This window comes from Tubulanus polymorphus, chromosome 11 (assembly GCF_964204645.1).
Source record: "Tubulanus polymorphus chromosome 11, tnTubPoly1.2, whole genome shotgun sequence".
Classification (NCBI taxonomy): Eukaryota; Metazoa; Nemertea; class Palaeonemertea; order Tubulaniformes; family Tubulanidae; genus Tubulanus; species Tubulanus polymorphus.
Window position 1 is genome coordinate 6,290,412 of NC_134035.1, and position 19,390 is coordinate 6,309,801.

Below are 19,390 nucleotides of genomic sequence, written 5' to 3' on the forward strand. Positions count from 1 at the left end.
CATTTGTATTTGCATCTGGTTGACAAATGACTTCCGTGTTCATCGCATTCAGGCTTACTGGTTGCTGCAGCCACTGGTTGCTGTCGTTCACCATCGGTAAATCAACAAATAGCGCCGCATAACTAGGGAATGCGGCTGTCCTCCATAATCAACAACCTTCACTAATAATTGGCATCAACTATACGGGTAAATAGTAATAACGAAGCCGAGGCGACGTTTATAGACGAGGAACCTGTAGAGAACGGTCATAGACACTCTCTTGTCATTTACACACCACTCGTTTTACCGGATATTGTCGTAGTTCATATCATAATAGCAGGCATCGGATTGCAAACTCGAAACTTCATAAATCAGCCTCTGAAAATCCTCTACCATCAACCGTCGCTCAGATATTATATTCGTCAGCACGAAACTCGTAACGTCGAGTTGGAAATCGTGACCAATAATCTTTACTTTGTATCGGCTTTGTTAACTTTGGATTAGCATTTTTTGACGTGCGCGGATGTGGTTTTGTACCATAACGATGTAAATCGCCTCTGTATTTTTGGATCACTTTCCACCAATCATCCTGAATCTCCATAATCCAGTTGTACAGTTCTTGGTTAAATTAGCTCCAGGATCCAGCTTGACGGTTGATATGTGGCTCGGTTTAACATCGAACAGCCAGTTGCAGATTTAATACTTAGATACGTGTATACGGCCGGTCATTTCAGTTAAAACTCCAATCTTACAACTCGAGACCCCGAGTCTTATGGGTTGAGTCCTTGGGACTCAACTCACGAATGTGCAACTTGGGCCTGAATATGAACTAGAGTACATATTGTATATAGATAGCGTTGATCTATGGGACTGGTATCATGGTAGTAATATGGAATAAGTTGGTTCATACCAAAGGTCGAAGGGTCGAGCTCACTCTCCCCTTCAACCTTTGATATGAAACAACTTATTCCCTATTACTTCTAATAATTTCATTTAAATGAACATTATTTACATGTGTTTCATATACTTTAAAATAAATCATATATTAATTATAAAAGTGTGAGAAATAATTCATATTTTAACAGATTTCGAATAAAAACTAACGAGTAATTAACGAGTTGAAGAAAATATAAATTTTAAACATAAAAAGTGTGAGTAAAGTGTGAAAAATAATTCATATTTTAACAGATTTCGAATAAAAAAAAAGGTAAAATAAATGGACAATTAAAAAGTAACAAGTAATTAACGAATTGATGAAAATATCAATTTTAAGTAAAAAATTACTAATAAATATGAATGAACAGATACTACATTTCAACGATATCGATTTACATGAATTAGAAAAATATTTTACAATTGAAAATTTTATTCCTATTCAAGATTCGATTAAAACTGCACGTTTTCGTTTTCAAATGAAAATTATTACTGAATTAATGTTTAAAAATCATTATCTAATGATAGAGTTATCGAATGAAAAAGATAAAATCTTAATATCATTGATTCAGTAATATTTATTTATCTCACAGATTTATTATATATATTTGATTCAGTAATGATAAATAATAATGATACATAATAAATCTATCAGATAAATATCATATATTATTATTATTGATTCAGTAATATTTATTTATCTCACAGATTTATTATTTATTATTATTATTGATTCAGTAATTTTTATTTATCTCGCAGATTTATTATATATTATTATTATTTATCATTACTGAATAAAATATATATAATAAATCTGATTGAAATATCTAATTGAAATATCATATATCGTAATGTGATTTATGTAATTTATCATTTAGTTCGTGAATATATCTATGATTTCTCAAACTCTTTTTATTTTTATACTTCTTATTGCATATTTCAAAACACTTAATATTATTAATTCTATCTGAAATATAATTGATATCATTCTTTAATTCTATATTCTACAATTATCATAGAATTCTAATAACTGTTAAAATGAGTAAATTGAAGCTGAAACCATTCCAAAAACGTTAATTATTGATTTAATATTCTGTTGATTTCTGTATATAAGATGTAATATTTCTAGTACCTTACTTTCACTCATTTTTGTAGTTAAAATATATAAAATAAATTAAATCAAAAGACGCTGTCTTAATCCTCTAAATCATTTTCTAAATTAACTTTTTTATTCCTATTTTTTCTATGATTATTTCCATTTAACTTCTTTTATTTCTTACTTAATTTCATATTTTCATTCATCAAATCCTTTCTGATATTCTCGTAATAAAAGTAAAGCGCAGCCAATATTAACCCTCCAGCAACTAAATAATGTTTCAAATCACTTTTTCCAGTTGGAATGCTGAAATCATTCTCATTCATTTATTTAAGAAAAAAATTAAAAGATTGATAAGTAATTTGAAATATCTTATTTTGAATATTTAGAGTTGAATTATTATTTTTGAGTTATGATATTTTGATTCAAGATGATGTGATTTATGGCTTCTAGTATATCATTTTTCCCAACTACATAAAACGCTTTCATTAGCATTATATTTCCTATGACGTATAATGATTTCATTATCTAAGATACATTGAATTCCTGTATCTTTAAGTGATTTTTCATTTGGAATGTCTGGGATAAATCTTTTTTCTTGTAACTCTGAAAAATAATAGATAAAATTCTCTGAAAGGGCAATAACGTAAGTGTGAAAATAATGTTTTATGATTTAATAATGTACTTTCATTATTAAAAAGTGATTGTATTTCATCTGTAATCATAAATGTTGATCTATTTCATCAAATGTTGTGAATTTTTGAATTATTGTATTGAATAAGATTTTTATCTTTTTCATTCGATAACTCTATCATTAGATAATGATTTTTAAACATTAATTCAGTAATATTATTCACTTGAAAACGAAAGCGTGCAGTTTAATAAAATCTTGAATAGGAATAAAATATTTTATTGTAATATATTTTTCTAATTCATGTAAATCGATATCTTTGAATTGTAGTATCTGTTCTTTCATTTATTTAGTAATTTTTTAATTAAAATTAATATTTTCTTCAACTCGTTAATTACGTTAGTCTTTAATTGTCCATTTATTTTACATATTTTTTATTCGAAATCTGTTAAAATATGATTTATTTCTCACATTTTTATCATTAATAAATGATTTTTTTTAAAATATATGAAATTCATGTAAATAATATTCATTTATATGAAATTATTAGAAGTAATGGGGAGTATGGGGGTTCAGATTAAAGGTTGAAGGGAGAGTGAGCTCGACCCTTCGACCTTTGGTATGAAACAACTTATTCCCTATTACTCATGGTAACTTTTTTACTTTAATGCCTCCAGTACTTCGTGCATTCGTGTTTCTCATATCTGTATTATCCATGGTATTTTGGGTAAACTTATTTTTGAAGAATGCTTATGATTCTATTCACGTGGCTTTAAGTTTGCACAAAACCACAATCAGATGTAGCTATCACTACAACGAAGCCAAGAAAAACGGACCGCGAAGTACTGTCACTCAAATAAACACAAGTGTGTCAGTAATAATTCATCCATCATCAAGGAATTTTTGTCAACTTATACAAAATGATTTTTAGAAAAAAAAACAAGAGTGACGATGAAAATGAAAAATAACATAGAAATATCATTATCTATATTTTGTGTAGTTAAGAGCTGCAACTGGGAACTGAGGTCTACAGTACAACGCCTTCCCGGCTCTTTAGATGATAACTAGACTCTACGTAGTTGTAGCTATAGTGACTGGCTTGAGCGACCAAGTACTATCGCAAAAGTAAGAATAATAATCACGATTAGGCCTAATTCCGCCGAATGAATGCTTCAAAGTATATATATTCATGAAGATAATAAGTGAAAATAATTTCGCATTCAAAATGTTTTTCAGTGAGAATAATGCCGTCTCCATCAAAATATTTTCCTATGACTAGAAATATCCTAGCAGGTAAAAATGATTTCCGGTTTTATAGTTATTGCGTGCTTAACGATTGTGCTACAGCTAGGGCATAGCATTACCGTACGTATATAATGTATCGTAATGTATAGTGACTGGGACATCAACTAAAAGATGTCTTCGGCTATCAACTTGTATCTGTTATTTTGGCAGTCTTCTATTCATCTGCGATCGCCTATATTACATGTAGAAGATTGCTGGTTTCCCTTTTAGGTGTATGGCCAGGCTATTAAACTAGGCCTTACCCAAAAAATATTTATTTCTACATAAACAGCATTATGAGGAGGATTCACAATCCGTAGCCTTAATTTTTGACCGTAGAAAATTTTGATATTTTGGGCCCTAATATCTATGTTTACGTGGCTTTCTAAACGTGAAATTTGCCAATGACAGCACCACCATGCCATCATACCTGTAACGTACGATCACAGGGCTTATCACGACAATTCAGTCATCGGAATACATTTTGGAAGATGACAATTTATTTTCACCTTTTTCACTTATTTTCACTTGTCATATTTTGAATGCGATTTTTTTTTAATAGCAGAATTTTTTTCACATACGAATATTTTTCGATTGGATTTATTGGATTTTGGGATTCTTTTGTGAATGAATCATTTTCACTTACGAATATATTTAGATGGAAATGTATCTTTAAAGGGGAACATGTTTTTAGTCAAAAATATTTTGATGGCCCTCATCAGCCTCCAAAATTGCGTATCAATGTTTGGGTAGAATTCGGCTCCCCTCGCGAAAAAGCACCTGGAAATCACTCCCATCATCGCGAGCTCCTTGAAAATTAACGACAATATAATTGATACGGATTGCCGTCGCCGACTCGGCAACAGTTTGCGTTGGGATGTTTTGTTTCGACGGCGAGTAAACATTTGTTCGAGCTGGCGATGACGGGTAATCCTTTAAAATCGGTAAGAATTACGTGCCGCCGATCTATCAAACGATCGGGGAAATTTTATAATGATGAATCGGGGAGCGTTTATTGACGCGGCGGGGAGGATCATTTATTTCGCGTGGTGAAATTCCAGTACACAGCGCGTGCTGTGTGAGCCCGACTCAGAGAACGCTATACTAGACTCTTTTCCCTACATCCAATTACAGTAGTATTAATCATCTCAGATACTAACGGATCCACATTGAACTCATCTGCGATGTATTGACCGGATATCGAAATAGTTTTGATTCTGTCTTGCCTGGTTTGTAGCCGCTCTTTGTATGTAGCTATGTACATTAAATTCAAATATCTAAAAAACCAAAAAAACCAAAATATATATTTTGTTTTCTCGAACGAGAAAACCAAAAGTTTTGAATTCTCGCACGAAAACAAAAAAAAACGGGCCAATCTGAAATTCTTTTATTGTTCAAGCTGTACAGAAATTTCTTTAGCATGGCCCGAATCAGCCATGGTATACCAATACATCCTAGCCGAATATTGAAGCCGTGTTTGGTACCCTTTAAGCCCAACGTATACAGCAAAAAAATTGTTCCGCCGAAACAGAAAACACGTTTTTCAGAAAACATTTTTTTGCAGGTGAAAAACCTTTACGAATACGAAGAGTAAACTCTTAGAGTTTACTCTTTTACAACAATAAAAGAGGATGGGTAGTTAGTTATATTATCATGTACTGTGTGAAAACATTATTTGGGCAGTCGGTGTAGATGAAATTGTGGTAGTGAAAGAATAGCTGTCACGGCTGATGTCCTGATGGTTTTCAAAGTGTTGACAAAGGGATTCAGGCAAGAGGTAAATGATTTATAGAATAATGAGGTGGCAAGGAGTGCATGGAATCAAGATGGATAAAAAGTGTCGATTTTAAAAAAGGTCGGATATTCTGAAGATACTTAACTCTACGAATACAAGATCTATGTGGTAGATCTATCTATCTGGTGTACTAATCATTCTTTTCGTTTCTGGAGTACAGCGGAACCTCGATGCAACGAACTTCACGGGACCAGAAAATATGTTCGTTATAACCGATAGTTGTTTACGGTCAGTATGACAATGATTAAATTGTCTTATTTGGGACGAAATTCTATATTTTGTATCCGATGAATCGTTGTATCCGAGTTCATTATAACGATTTTGCACTGTATTATACATACCTTTGCATGGGATGAATGTGGCGGTGAAGAACTTAAGAATTACGTAGGTATAGAGTGATGTGATCATGTAATTCTGATATAGTTCTACTTTTGTATGTAAGATCGATAGATCGAGATATTTGCTTGTGAGAACTTTTTTGATATGAATTCTTCTCGTTTGTAACGGCTATTTTGATTGGTTGGTCCATTTACGAAAGGCAATTCACTAAAAGTGACCAATGACTACTAATTTACCAACCAAATCGACATCTAACGCGATAAGTGGACTCGAAATTGAAACAAAAACCACCAGAAGAATTATCGAAATAACTTATTCTACAAAACGTTTATTCGTTTATTCTGAGTTTAACAGAAAATAAAAATAATCTTACACATCTCAAACATTTTCGTGAATTTTTCCATAGTCTCTACATACAGCGCGCAGCGCGCTGTCTTAGAACGACTTCTTATAGGTTTATATATAGAATATACATAGCTTTTTAAGCAAGCGAATTTGTACAATATATTTCATTTATATTATAAATCTACATGCAGTGTATTCATTGACATTTAATTTACACCAGTTTTAAAGCCTTTTATCAATTAATGCCAGTAGATCAGATTTCGAATAATTGCTAGATCTTCTCTCTCTTTCTATCTCTTTCTCTCTCTCTCTCTGTCTCTCTAATCAGACATCGACGAATCCGATGTTATTATTAATGCGATATCTTTGAAGCGAAGTTTTCATTGCAAAGGACCGTTAAAAGGTCATCGGTAGTTAAGCATTTTCAAAAGGCAAATTCGTTGAAAATCGATAGAAATACCATTGAATTTTCTCCTTTTAGGTCATGTTATCATATAAGGTTTCTTCTTCAAACGAATGCAATAACATTGATCGTATATTGAAATATTGGGAAAACTTAATTTTAGTTTATAACGGAATTGATATTTCATAATTCGATCCTCATTATTTTCAACATTTGTCATTTTAAGGTTTCTAACTTATACTTTGATAACATACATAAGGTCTCTCGTAATAAGCTTTACGAATGATTTTGCGTTTGCTATTCTTTACTGATAACCAAATTAAAAACCTATGGAATGATTTATGAAAAACATGCTCAACCAAATACTTCTTATCATTGACGATATTTGATCGCCCTAAATTTGGGTAGCAGCCCAAAAAGCTTCCAAGGTTGGACGATAAAACCTGCTCCCAAAATCAAAGCATCTTTTAAAGTCCAGCGTTTTGCAAAATAGTCATTCATGCATGGCTTTGCTGGTGGTTTTGTACAAAGTGAAAGCGCCTATACACCACTATACGCTTCCCATCGGAGTACCCTCTCCATCAACCACGCCCCTTTTCGGATAATTTTACTTATAATTCGTATCTGTTCAACTATTATCAAGAATCACTATGTACACTGAATAAATGATTCATCATGATATACAAATATAAATATGTACAATATTCCATGCAATATTTATTTTACACAATCTGTACAATATTAAAGCCCTCAAATATTTCTCGTGAATATTCAGTCTGGACCCAGTTTCACATTTCCTAATCTAGTTCATTTTCAATGAGATGATAAAGTGTATAATTAAGTCAAATACTAATTCAAATACTAATCCAATTATATTTTGAATGTCCTAAAACAGCTGAGCTTTATTTTGGGTTATTCCTACAAATCAGAAAGCGCTATAAAAAGTTGAAAATCATTAAAGCAAAGAAATTAAATATTCTGAAACTATTTTGAACTGATAAACTTCATTCGAAGAGTTAATTTTTACGAGTTAATATTTTAGATAGCTTTTAGCGTGAAACGTTTTAACGAGTGAGTAGAGATTCTATATCTATAGTGAAAAATATCGACGATTGATGCGCATCGCATCCGTTTGGAAGCAACGTAAAAATTCGCTTCCGACGTTTCGAGGCATTAATCATGTACCAGGAAAAACAGTTGTAAACATCGACCAATTAGTATTTTAGGATATTATCATGAAAAGCCATCGTTGTTATTACGCTCGTCTGGGGCCAGTGTCACCACTCAATGCTTGAACCTAAGGCCAGACTATGCTCATCTTGGTTATATAACGATTCATTAACAACAGACTGTTGGTTAAGCTCATTTAGTTTTAATTTAACCAATCTCACAACTTAAGACCTGTCTATTTTAGTTCTGCAACCAAACTTTCAACTTAAGACCAGTCTAAGCTTAATTTTTTGAATAAACAATCCAACACCACTCACGACCTGTCTTAAGATTTAAGATTATTTTGGACTCATTTCAGGACTATGCATCTGGGCCCTTGTTACACAATACATACCGAGCTAATATAACATCGTATTATGCTACAAACTATCACTGAACTAATTTGCCGTCTTATCTACCTATATGTATATATATTCAATGAATCTATATTCCACGCTGCAGTTTTTCGCATACTGCCATTGATATGTTTGTTGAAGTGTAAAACATCATTATGCTAAATTCAATAATCAAACGAGTCAGAAAAACAGTTTATTGATTCGAAAATGACATTGATTCAACTAAGATTATGCAAAATCATTTAAGATTGTGTTTAATTTTATCTTGTTCACGACGTGATATACGCTTTTCCTCTAGTTGACATAATAGATGGACTGGTTAACTGCCCAAATCTTACGGCAGCTCCTCGAATATTTATTCTTGCATAGAAGGAGGGATAGAGGAGTATGAGAGTGGGGGCGAGGGAGAGTTCGTGTAGTAGCAAAATATTGGTCTGAAAAAGTAACTTCATCAATCGTTGTTTTTCCAATGGTCTTTATAAACATTAATTGCATAATATACAGTATAGATAATTAATTCACTACGAGAGATACTTATCAAACGACAATAGATTTATGACTCTTCAATCGTTTTAGACAGCCCGGTGCGTGTCTGACTGAATGGGCAGTTCTTATGGAGTAAATGCCTATGGATGCCACGTTGTCGGGCGGCAAATACACTGGCTACTCCTATAGATTTCAATACCAGTCCTATCTGCAGGCCTAGTGGGGAGTACTAGGACAATCGTTCAATTTCTGAAAATTCGTACGAAAGCGGACCGGTTAAAAACACAATAAGAACGAACATTTTCGGATTTTGGGCGGTTCGTTGTACCCCACGCTACAGGACTGCCTTGAGCCTAAACGTTATTTGTCGAATGCCTTTGACTAAAGCAATACCATTCAGTCACTCTCCGCCTAAAAGCGCAACCATCCAAAAAAAATCGATAATACATTATTCTCATCATATCGCGTATTCATATGTAAGTGTAAGCGTAGTTCGAGCAACTTGAAATCGTACGAAAAACGGTTTGTGATCCGACTGTGAAATATTGAAAAGGTACCGTCGATGAATCTCAGGACACACGGCAAGGTACGTTTGAAAGCCATTTCAGATATATTTGAAAGCCCATTTTAAACCCCCTAAAACAGCCCTATGTAGAATTAAGTAGGCCGCTGTACTATCAATAATGGTCATGTTAATGTGTATATGAAACAATGATGGTGAACGCCATCGTTTATGTACATACATTTGGATTTGAACTTCCTTGTAAATCTAGTTTTCTGCTCACAGGGTCTTATGTTAAAGGAGCTTTCATTAGCATGATACATCATTATGATACAATGATACGACTTGTAATACGGGCCTCGATACAGCTCGATACACCGATACCACATAATGTAAAAGCGCAATAATTGTGTTGTTGACATTAAACATCGTTGTATAGTAAAAAAGTCAGATATTACCACAATTTATCATCTAAACTTAGTATAAATAGTGACTAGACGTTTTGTATATGTTTATATAGTGTTAAATGTCTCATTATCCGTCTATAAAACCGCACCACTCCACAACGATCCATTCTCAACTTAGGTTTTATTTTTTGTCGTTTTAACAAATTCCGTAAGAGATATTCCAAGCGTAAACTGTATAGACTCACGCAGGTACACGTGGTAACGCTACGCAAAGTAATACACATTATATCCATTCGAAATGGATATCCAATCCTTTCCATTTTCCTTCCCCGCAATCGTATAGTCTGTCCTATAATAATTACCATCGCTTCGTTATAAAATATACACAGTCATGCATAAGTATTTCATAATATTAATCAATAGTGAATTAGTCCATATTAGAATGAAGTAACTCTGTTACGCGGTGTCGTTACGATCTGCGGTCACGTCAAAAACGATCTTGATGACGTCATACAGAACAAAATGGCTAATACTGTGGCAAACGAACAAGCCAATGAATGTTTCAACGAGGCTGCACTGCCTTTTTTATCACTGATGCTACTTTGATAGGGCACCTGGCGGACACCCGACTGTGACCCGTGGTGTTGTATAATGTCCACCATCGCCACTCGGATGGTTGATACGATCGGGTCCGTTTTGACGCTCGAATGACGGGAATTAATCATATAACTCAATAGTTTCGCCTGGTAGACGCATCCCTGAAACGCATGAGAAATACGGGTATAAGCCTTTCATTAAGAATATTGCGAGATATTTGAATCGGACCTTCGTTTGGCGTAACGAATTATAATCTATCAACTTACCTCGCCCGTGTAGCCCGGTGTATGGCCGGCAGCAATCGCCTCGAAAACAACGTTACCATCAGTTTTCGATATAATATGAAGTCGACAGTCCTGTAATGGGGGAATGATAATTCGTTTATACGCGGTGTATGCAATGAATGATCGTTGTAGGTATATTAGATTGATTTGAATCGAGTGAACCGAAGCAGATTAATGCGCTATAATTAATCATCGAGGATATTCATTATTCTCTCGATTTGTAAAGATGCACACGGTATTTATCTTCAAATCTTACACTTATTCTACGGCAGTTTCTACGTTCATATATTTTCCTAGATAGGAACTGAATATGCAACCAACCGGTTTCATTATACTAGCTTGATAATAGTTCTTGATTGAAATCGTAAATATCAAATCGATTTCTAACACTTGGATTCAGTACATTGAAAGAACACAATGTCTATATTGTATAATTGACCGTCTTTAAATCAAATGAAAAAACCACAATTTCGGAGGCAATCTGAGAGGAGTGTAGACGTTTCGACTCAATTTCATGAACCATTTTCTAAAATGTTTTTCCATAATCATTCGTTTTTTCTTAAATTGAATTTGTAGACGGTCACTTGTCTTTGTGAATTGACAAACTCCATGTATTTTTTAAAATATGATCTCAACCAGCGAACGCTTTTCCTCGTATGATGACTCTATCCGAACGTGATTGAAATTTCTCACTTCGATTAACGAAAGTTCGAAAAAGGTTCGCGCTAAACTAAAAACGTAGTTGATCTTAATGTTAATCTAGAGACAATTCAATTCATCATTTTTTTCTTTTTTCAAACAACTTTTCAGCTGCCCAAACTTCAATCTCAAATCAATCGGACCACACAAATTATATTCATTTTCTAGAAATGATCGTACCATATTATCTGTGCCGCCGTTCAATAATCGGACAAGTTTTTTCATCAATTCCGCGTAGCTGAATCTGATATTTCCGTATTTCGTCAGTAATTGTTGATCCATTAGGCTGTATCCGATATACAGGAAAATACCTGAAATTTAGGCATTCAATAAATAAGTTAAGTAAGCCTGAACGGTAGCATTACTCCAAAAATCTTCAGTTAGTCGATGATCTTAGATGGTCTTGGTTTTAAATCTAAGCATAACACTAGGACAACAAAACATAGACTACTAGACATGATATCTAGAATCGGGAATGGCAGTTTTTTTAGCAAATGTTTGGCAAATTATCGCCATTTTGAAGCGTAATAGATAATGGTGGTAGCCCAGAGACGAAGTTTAAACAACAAATGGAATGATTTCTAGATAATGAAATAAAATCTCCTTATAGTCCAAAAACCAATATCATTTATAGTCATCTATTTCTAGTAATATCTGCCGCTACAAGGGTGGCATGTTACAAGGAGTTGTTTTTCAGGTGGGGGGGGGGGAGGGGATGTATTCTCAAGTTGTGCGTTCGCTCTTACCATTTCTGTTCGTCAAAGTGTCCTTCGATTTTGCGCATATAATTTCGCCCTTATAGCACTTGCAGGTTCCTCGGTTATTCCGTGTAAGCACGGAACCGTGGCCTGAAAAATATCAACAACTTATCTAAATCCTGGATACAGGTGCATTCTAGGACATTTTCACCGTTAAGGAATCGATTTCGTTTAAAAGAGAATCATTAAGGGATTTCGTAGAAATACAGCGCGGTATTCAATGCGTGTGGATAGTTTTTGTGAAAATAAAAATGACTGCTTCAAATGCACGTACCGTATATGATGAATCCAATTTTACAGGAATCCTCGGGAAGGCAGGGAAGATGACGACATTCTTGAGTACCGTTAGGTAAACACTTGCATAGGACCGAGCAATCGGTGTTGTTTGGATAAACCTGAAAATTATTTTACGAAATTAATGAATTCAGTGAACTTTGGGGGAAGTCCAACGGGCATTGCTGATCCAGCTATTTAGTCTTTATTTAAATATAAGCCTTCACCGCACAACTGGCACGCCATGTCTGGGTTAACTCCGAAATAGTGTATAAATAATGTATAGAAGAATAAACATGATTTCGGTATGATTTAGAATGAATTTCGCTGAAATCAGAATTAAAGGAATCAAAACTGAAAGAACCCACCGGCCTTCGTTGCTTGGATTTAGAGAATCATAGATCTAATCAGGATCCGAACAACATGAGCGGCGGCAAAACGAGTTATTTACATTTAAATCGTATAAAAATTAATTCATCTCCGAGCAACTATTGGTCCCCGCGGAATGCGCCATGACTCACGAGTACAACGCGACGACTGCAGCGTCATTGAAATTTGATTAGTGTCGAATTTTGAAACAATCAAACGTCATTCGTTCGTACGAAACATTTCATGCCTTAGTCACAGTGAGGGGGGGGGGAGGATAGCGAGATGTACCGCGATTTACCTACAATTCGAATTCCGAAACCTCTCATAACGAGACAATAGATGATTAAAATCTACGACGTTTGAGTCACTATAATGAAACGGGCTATTGATAACGAGGGAGAACATGGCTATAATTCTAGCCAGGATAATGTCAATTGTTTTTTTTAAAGCGTCCACCTTTTGGCGAATAAGGATCGCCAAAATCAATATGAAATAATTCCTATAGGTGCAATATTCAAAGTGGCTTTATCTATTACACTTAAAAACTTTCAACGATTATAAGAGCAAGCTTAGTACATGAATGAGGTTTAACATGAAACTGATCCGAATTCGTTAATACCACGCCTGGTCTTATCTTTATTCTCTAGGTCTGGATCAGTAATTCTATCGAGGTTAAACATTACGTGGAACTCTGAATTCCAACGTAGGTTCTTCCGTCACCGGGTAACAGTGATGGAATTTATTTCATTCGCAGGTTGTTGTGTTGCATCGCGGGGGAGTTCGGCGTCACTCGTTTTGAGACGCTATATTTAGGAGCATTTTCTTTTAAGTTTAAACCCACTTTTCGACCAGTTTCCAGTGAGCACCAGCCACCCTATAGCTGGATCGAGTTTCGCGGTTACCGGCAGTTGTGGAACTAAGGTCCAGTTATTTTTTTCATCAGTAAAATTGGTTGTCTACGTTGTCAGTTTATAGTTAGTTGTTTCTTCTGATAAACGATGCCGTTGATGAGTGTAACACTTACTCTGACTATTGGTGATCTATCGCTCTGCAGCATTCTATCACAAACTTCTGTAATAAGATAAAATCAATTCGTTCATTCATTCGTTCGGCGTCCATTGCGTGTAGTTTTTTGTATGTTGTTTGCCGTTACTAATCTGCAGGGTAAACACACGTGCTGAGGGGATGAAGGGTATTTGTGTTTGAGTTATGAGTCAGTGTTTATATGGACAGAGACGAGTCCTGAATGATATGGCGAAGGATAGATTTTAGCGTTTTGGCAAGGTTATTCTCGTAACGAAAATCATTTTTCGAGTTAGCACCAAATCGAAAAATCATTTTCGATGGTTGAAAATGACGGCGCGTCAAAACGCCATTTTGGCGCGCCAAATGGATTTCCTATTCGTTTTTGGCGACACAAAAACATATTCATCACGCACAAAAACATATTCATGATCCGTTTCGGCGAGCCAGAATGGGATATATATTATTTGTTTTTACACTCCAGTGCCAATATGAAATTTCTTTTTAGCGCGGGTACCAACAAGAAAATAATCGCACCAAAACGCCGAAACGCCAGTTCTAGTGCAGCGACATGGATTCTTTCGACTGTTATTTCTTGATGTTTTCCATTTTGGCGTTTTGTCGCCATTATTTGCCTATACCTAAAGATTTTCACTATGACCCGATTCAGGCACAATTACGACACTGATACACAACAGTCACAGCTTAAGTTCAAGAATGGTCTTGTAAAAAGATCGTCTAAAGAACCAAAAGGTGGTTATGTTCTTATATTTAAGCCTCGACTGGGCAACTGGACCCAGTAGTTGCTTCATTTGCTAAGTTTCAACTCATCGTTTTATATTATATCTGTAATTTTTCATTCATCAAATTATCATAGCTCCACTAAGTCTTATGAAATATTTCGCATTGAAATGTATGATTTTCACGAACCGCTGAGTCATTCGTGAATCGGTCGGATTTGTCACAAAGTCCGACAACTGGATTTAGTGTTATCCAGAACTGTAATGCGAGGGAGATTTTGAGAAACTATCGAGACACCTCAGGGAAATCATAATGTAAGGGTGACTTTCATATTGTAAAATTTGACAGAATCAGTACTGCATCAAACATCAGGAAACTCAAAATAGAGATACATTTATCAGTTGCCTTGGGAGAACAGTAGGGCAAATAGACCACTAGATGTCGCGGCTCTAACAGTTGCTCATATTCTGAAAAACCCAACGGTCAACTTCGCTAAATTCATTAAGACCGGCTTAGATGTATATAGATCTCTCCAATAGTATATATAGTATTGTAAATAGTTGATGTATATAATTGTATATATAGTATTGTAAATAGTTGATGTATATATATTTTGTTACGTTTTCATTCTCTGAATTTTAATCACTTCAGTGTTGTTTTGTAAATATTTGTATATACATGTGTAATAGTTTTCCTCCACATACCATGGAAATGGTTGGAGTGTAAATAAATCGTAATCGTAATCGTAATCGTAATCATACGTAGTCCATGGAAGCTCACGATTTCAAGAATCACCACGAGCCAAATTGATTCAGTATTGGTATAGTTACCATCTACTTATTGAAGGCAAAAGTTCGGTTCGATGTTGATTGAATATCTAGCCATTCTTGCCACAATAAAGTATCTAAAGTTCCTAATTGCTTTACGCCGATTCTATCTGCGATAATCAACAAACAGCGACCACATCGAGCCCCTCAAATCAATCGAAACCATAACAATTTTTATTGAGATATTGCTATTATAAATTGAACGGAGACCGAGTAATTAATGTTATATGTGCACTTGCTATAGTGTTCAGTATCAAGTGGACTGTCGCATAATTGCATTATGACACAGCGTCATGCTCAGTTTAAAAGTCAACGGTCGACGAGGCTCGGGGAAAATGGTGGCACGAGTCCTGAAGGAAATGAAATCCTTGTCGGCCAGCTATAATCTTCTAATTATCCCGATGGCTGTTGAATTTCGCTGATGAAGTCGCGATTACTAATTAGATATTCTTATAACGTCTTAGATCTTAATTATTGGCGAAACGTTTTGATTAAATAATTACTGGTTCCAGCATGTTGTGAGTGTCGAGGCAGGCAATAGTAGATTAGATATATATTCTTCATCACGTGTTGTTTGGAGCGAAAATCCCTTTGTCTGAAGTCAATAATCGTCAATTGAAAACTGTTTGACGAGATTCTGCCTTGAGTGAATTCTATCTTTTAATCCGTAATCTTTCCCATATAAAACTAGTGCCAGTTGTTTTTCATGTCAACATTTGGCTCTAAAAATACTGTTGAGAATGAGAAAAATTGAACCCATACAATTGTGGAACATGAGTTTAGAGAAAAACTGTGGAGCTGGGCTCAGCACATCAAATTAGATCCACACAGAGCTGTGGAACTGGATCCTGATCCTGAAGCTGGGCTCTACGTGGAATCACATCCTAACCGCCGTGGAAGCGGATCCTTAAATTGAGTATTGACCCCAGGGGTAAACACAGACTGTGACTGTAGGAACGTCCAGGTCTATAGACAAAAACAAGTGAAATGTTATTGTGAGCGAGTTCTAACTGGTATCAAATAACTGCATTTTGAATTCCAGATTCATGACTTGAATAAATCAATTCAATAGATCAACCTTGATAGGGTGGAGTTCTGTGCTCATCATACAAAAATGTATTCGTATAAATGTACATTTTAAAGGTATAGAAAATCAAACGTTTCGCCTCCAAACCTGGCTGTATTAATTTCTCAATAATGAGAATATTGCGTGTGTGTTTAACTCAACGGAGATAATTCTAGAAATGAAGTATTTTAGAAATACAAAACGTAGAATGACGTAATTCAATGACGACTTCGATTGAAATCGAAATTGAACGCGCTCAAAATTGTCGTTATATACGGCTGTTCTCAGTCTCAGCGAAGGCGAATAAATAATATCGTCAAGTGATGTTGAAGGTCACGTGGAGCTGAACACAAACAGGCGGTGTAGTTCCCTTCCGAGTTGAAGATGCATCCATAATTAATAAGAAATTCAGCGTGTATTTAGATCAAGAATGCGATAAACGAATTAAATCGTGGCCGATACGAAAGACTTGCATTGCGTCTCTGGGAATTCATCATGTGTGAAAACACTTAAAATTACTCCATACTAATATTCACTCTCTCTTCTATCCTGAAGTCGTCCGTCATCAAAGCATATATTTATCACACATGTATATAGATTATTATAGCGTTGTGTTAAGTGTGTATATATAACTAGCCTGAAGCTGCAGGTATATCATCAGCATCGACTATATGTTAAACCGAATCAATTCTGCGCGGTTGACTGTCCGATTTATTGCAAACTTTTAACATGTAAGGTTTTAACGGCACTGTGATGATGGGATTTAGAAGCAAAATTGCGAGACTGTTGGAAACTAAACGAGATATTTCACGGATTGTGGGATGTTGATTTCGTCTATACAATTCAGCGAGGACAATAAATGCTTTCATAAATGCAATATCTATTTAGGAATAACTTACGTCGAGCTGGAGGATTTTTCGATAAAACCACCTCGAATTTAATCATCTCTTTGTCATCCTTGAGTAACGTGGCCGGCGTAGTTTCGTGATAGACAATAGTCGAACTAGCGACAGCTTGGTCTAAAAAGTAAAATTCCAAGTTTCTACTATTAGTTATCTATTCAAGCAATGTCTACAACTAGCAAAAAAAACTTATAGAGTAGAAAACGTAATTGCCAGGGACCAGTCGCACCAGTCAATATTTAACTTTGAGACATCTTAGTTCTATTTGAGACATCTTAGCCCAGCTAACAACTAAAAATCAGTTGTACGATACAAAATGATACTGGATTGAAGCTACGACTGTCCAACTGCAGCTGGGCCCATACATTGCTAAAGACTTACCCCTGCATTTGTTTTTCTGTAATTTCTCCTGAAGACTCATACACCGGCCCCTCGTCTCCTGAGAAATGCCCGAACATGAGCAGTTAGTCATTAAAAGGGTCCCCATCAGTCCTACGACGGCGTCACGACACAGGTGATTACCATGTATACACCGACCGGTTTTACTATCAGTGTGACAATACGTATCGTAATATTCCCATTTACGCCTGAGATAAAGAAAGTTATAATACTTACTAATAATTCATACTGAATATTTCATTTTTTTCAACGTTACTTCGGGGCTATCCGATGCTATCATCGGCAATTTGGGTATAACGACTTAAGAGTGCTAACACAGTTGAATTCGGTTGTCGACTTCTCCAAATAAGGAGATAAACACTCGATGATTTAGAAATACTGATTGTGATAAAAAATAGTTCAGAGTTCAGTAATCTGACGGCTGAGGTCATAAAGTGTCATACTCTAAATTTGGACGGTGAATTTAGGGGCTGATAGCGGAAGAGATGCATTTCGCATCGAATCGAAACCTATTGAAGACAACGTCGTCATCGACGACGCATAAACCAATACGCGTGTTTCACGTCACCGAGCTGTGATCGTGTTGCTGCTCGCATCTCACAAGTGCGTCTCGCAGATAAGAACACAGTTTATGGCTTTTGTGGGATCTTTATAATGTCATCAATTTAAAATCAAGCGGAATATTGAACTGCCGCAGTTCTGTTGAAATCGGATCGGAGTTAATTAGTTTTCCAATTTATCAAACTCCGCGCATATAGACACCACACATATACATGAGCTCACTAGCAATCTGGGGCAACTGAGCGCATTGGGCTCAGACTAGTCACTAATGACTGGTCGATATATTTCATTCGATTTTCTGTGGAAACGATGAAAAATAGACGACGTTTCCAATTTTTCTTATTTTCGTATAATCGAATTTCCGATCGGGGCAAAAGCGCTCGTAATACTATAAGATAATGACATCGTGACGTACACGGATGTACCATTCAAATTCCTGAATACTAGAATTGTCTTCCACATTTTTTTATTCGCTAGTTTAACAGCGAGGAATCCTGATCCTCGAAGTGAATGAAATTTGGCATTTTTCTTCCAGATACCCTGATTACACAGGGCCCGATATCGGTCCGTTGAATCTGGGCAGGAATTTCATTATAGATTTGAAAATTACCAGTATGCTTTTTTGCTACTTCATTGATTCTACTTATTGATTATTGAAGTTTTTATTTGTATTATCTTCTACGGTTCTAGTTACAAGTTTTACCTGCATATCTCATCAGCCTGACACTTGCGCACGACCGCCACGCATGTCGGGATCGGATTTTCTCGAATGGCGCATTGTGATTGGAGCACCGAGCGAAGCGACTCGCACTTTACATCGCCTTTTGCGCATGTACAGAAAGCCGCAGCGTGCGCATGCTTGACGGCGACATTCTGATAAAAATCGCCCATATCCGGCAGACATTTCTTCTTGTCGCACGATTTTTTCTGCATGTCCCACTGACAGGAGGCGATGAATTTACCCATTTTACGTCGACACAAATAGTCCTTGTTGCATTCGCCGAATGCGTCATAACATTCGGAACCTTAAAATGAAAACAATAGCGGGTTATTAACAAAATTGATATGACGGAGACACGCATCGTCCACTATTCAATTTATCTGACGCAATAATGATATGGTGATC

At 35.5% G+C, this 19,390-nt stretch overlaps 1 protein-coding gene across 2 annotated transcripts in view; it reads right to left on the reverse strand.

Annotated features, from left to right (window-relative positions):
• Window positions 1-6,433: 6,433 nt before the first annotated feature.
• LOC141912862 (uncharacterized) overlaps window positions 6,434-19,390 on the reverse strand; it is a 60,017-nt gene continuing 47,060 nt past the window's right edge. For both annotated transcript variants that reach the window (XM_074804278.1, XM_074804277.1), the window contains 9 exons: window positions 18,968-19,289; window positions 17,686-17,891; window positions 17,302-17,421; window positions 13,770-13,816; window positions 12,378-12,498; window positions 12,092-12,193; window positions 11,526-11,656; window positions 10,629-10,718; window positions 6,434-10,523 (listed from right to left, as the gene is read on the reverse strand). In XM_074804278.1, coding sequence (XP_074660379.1) covers window positions 10,248-10,523; window positions 10,629-10,718; window positions 11,526-11,656; window positions 12,092-12,193; window positions 12,378-12,498; window positions 13,770-13,816; window positions 17,302-17,421; window positions 17,686-17,891; window positions 18,968-19,289 — 1,415 coding nt within the window. In that variant the 3' untranslated portion in view covers window positions 6,434-10,247. The remainder of the gene's footprint in view (window positions 10,524-10,628; window positions 10,719-11,525; window positions 11,657-12,091; window positions 12,194-12,377; window positions 12,499-13,769; window positions 13,817-17,301; window positions 17,422-17,685; window positions 17,892-18,967; window positions 19,290-19,390) is intronic.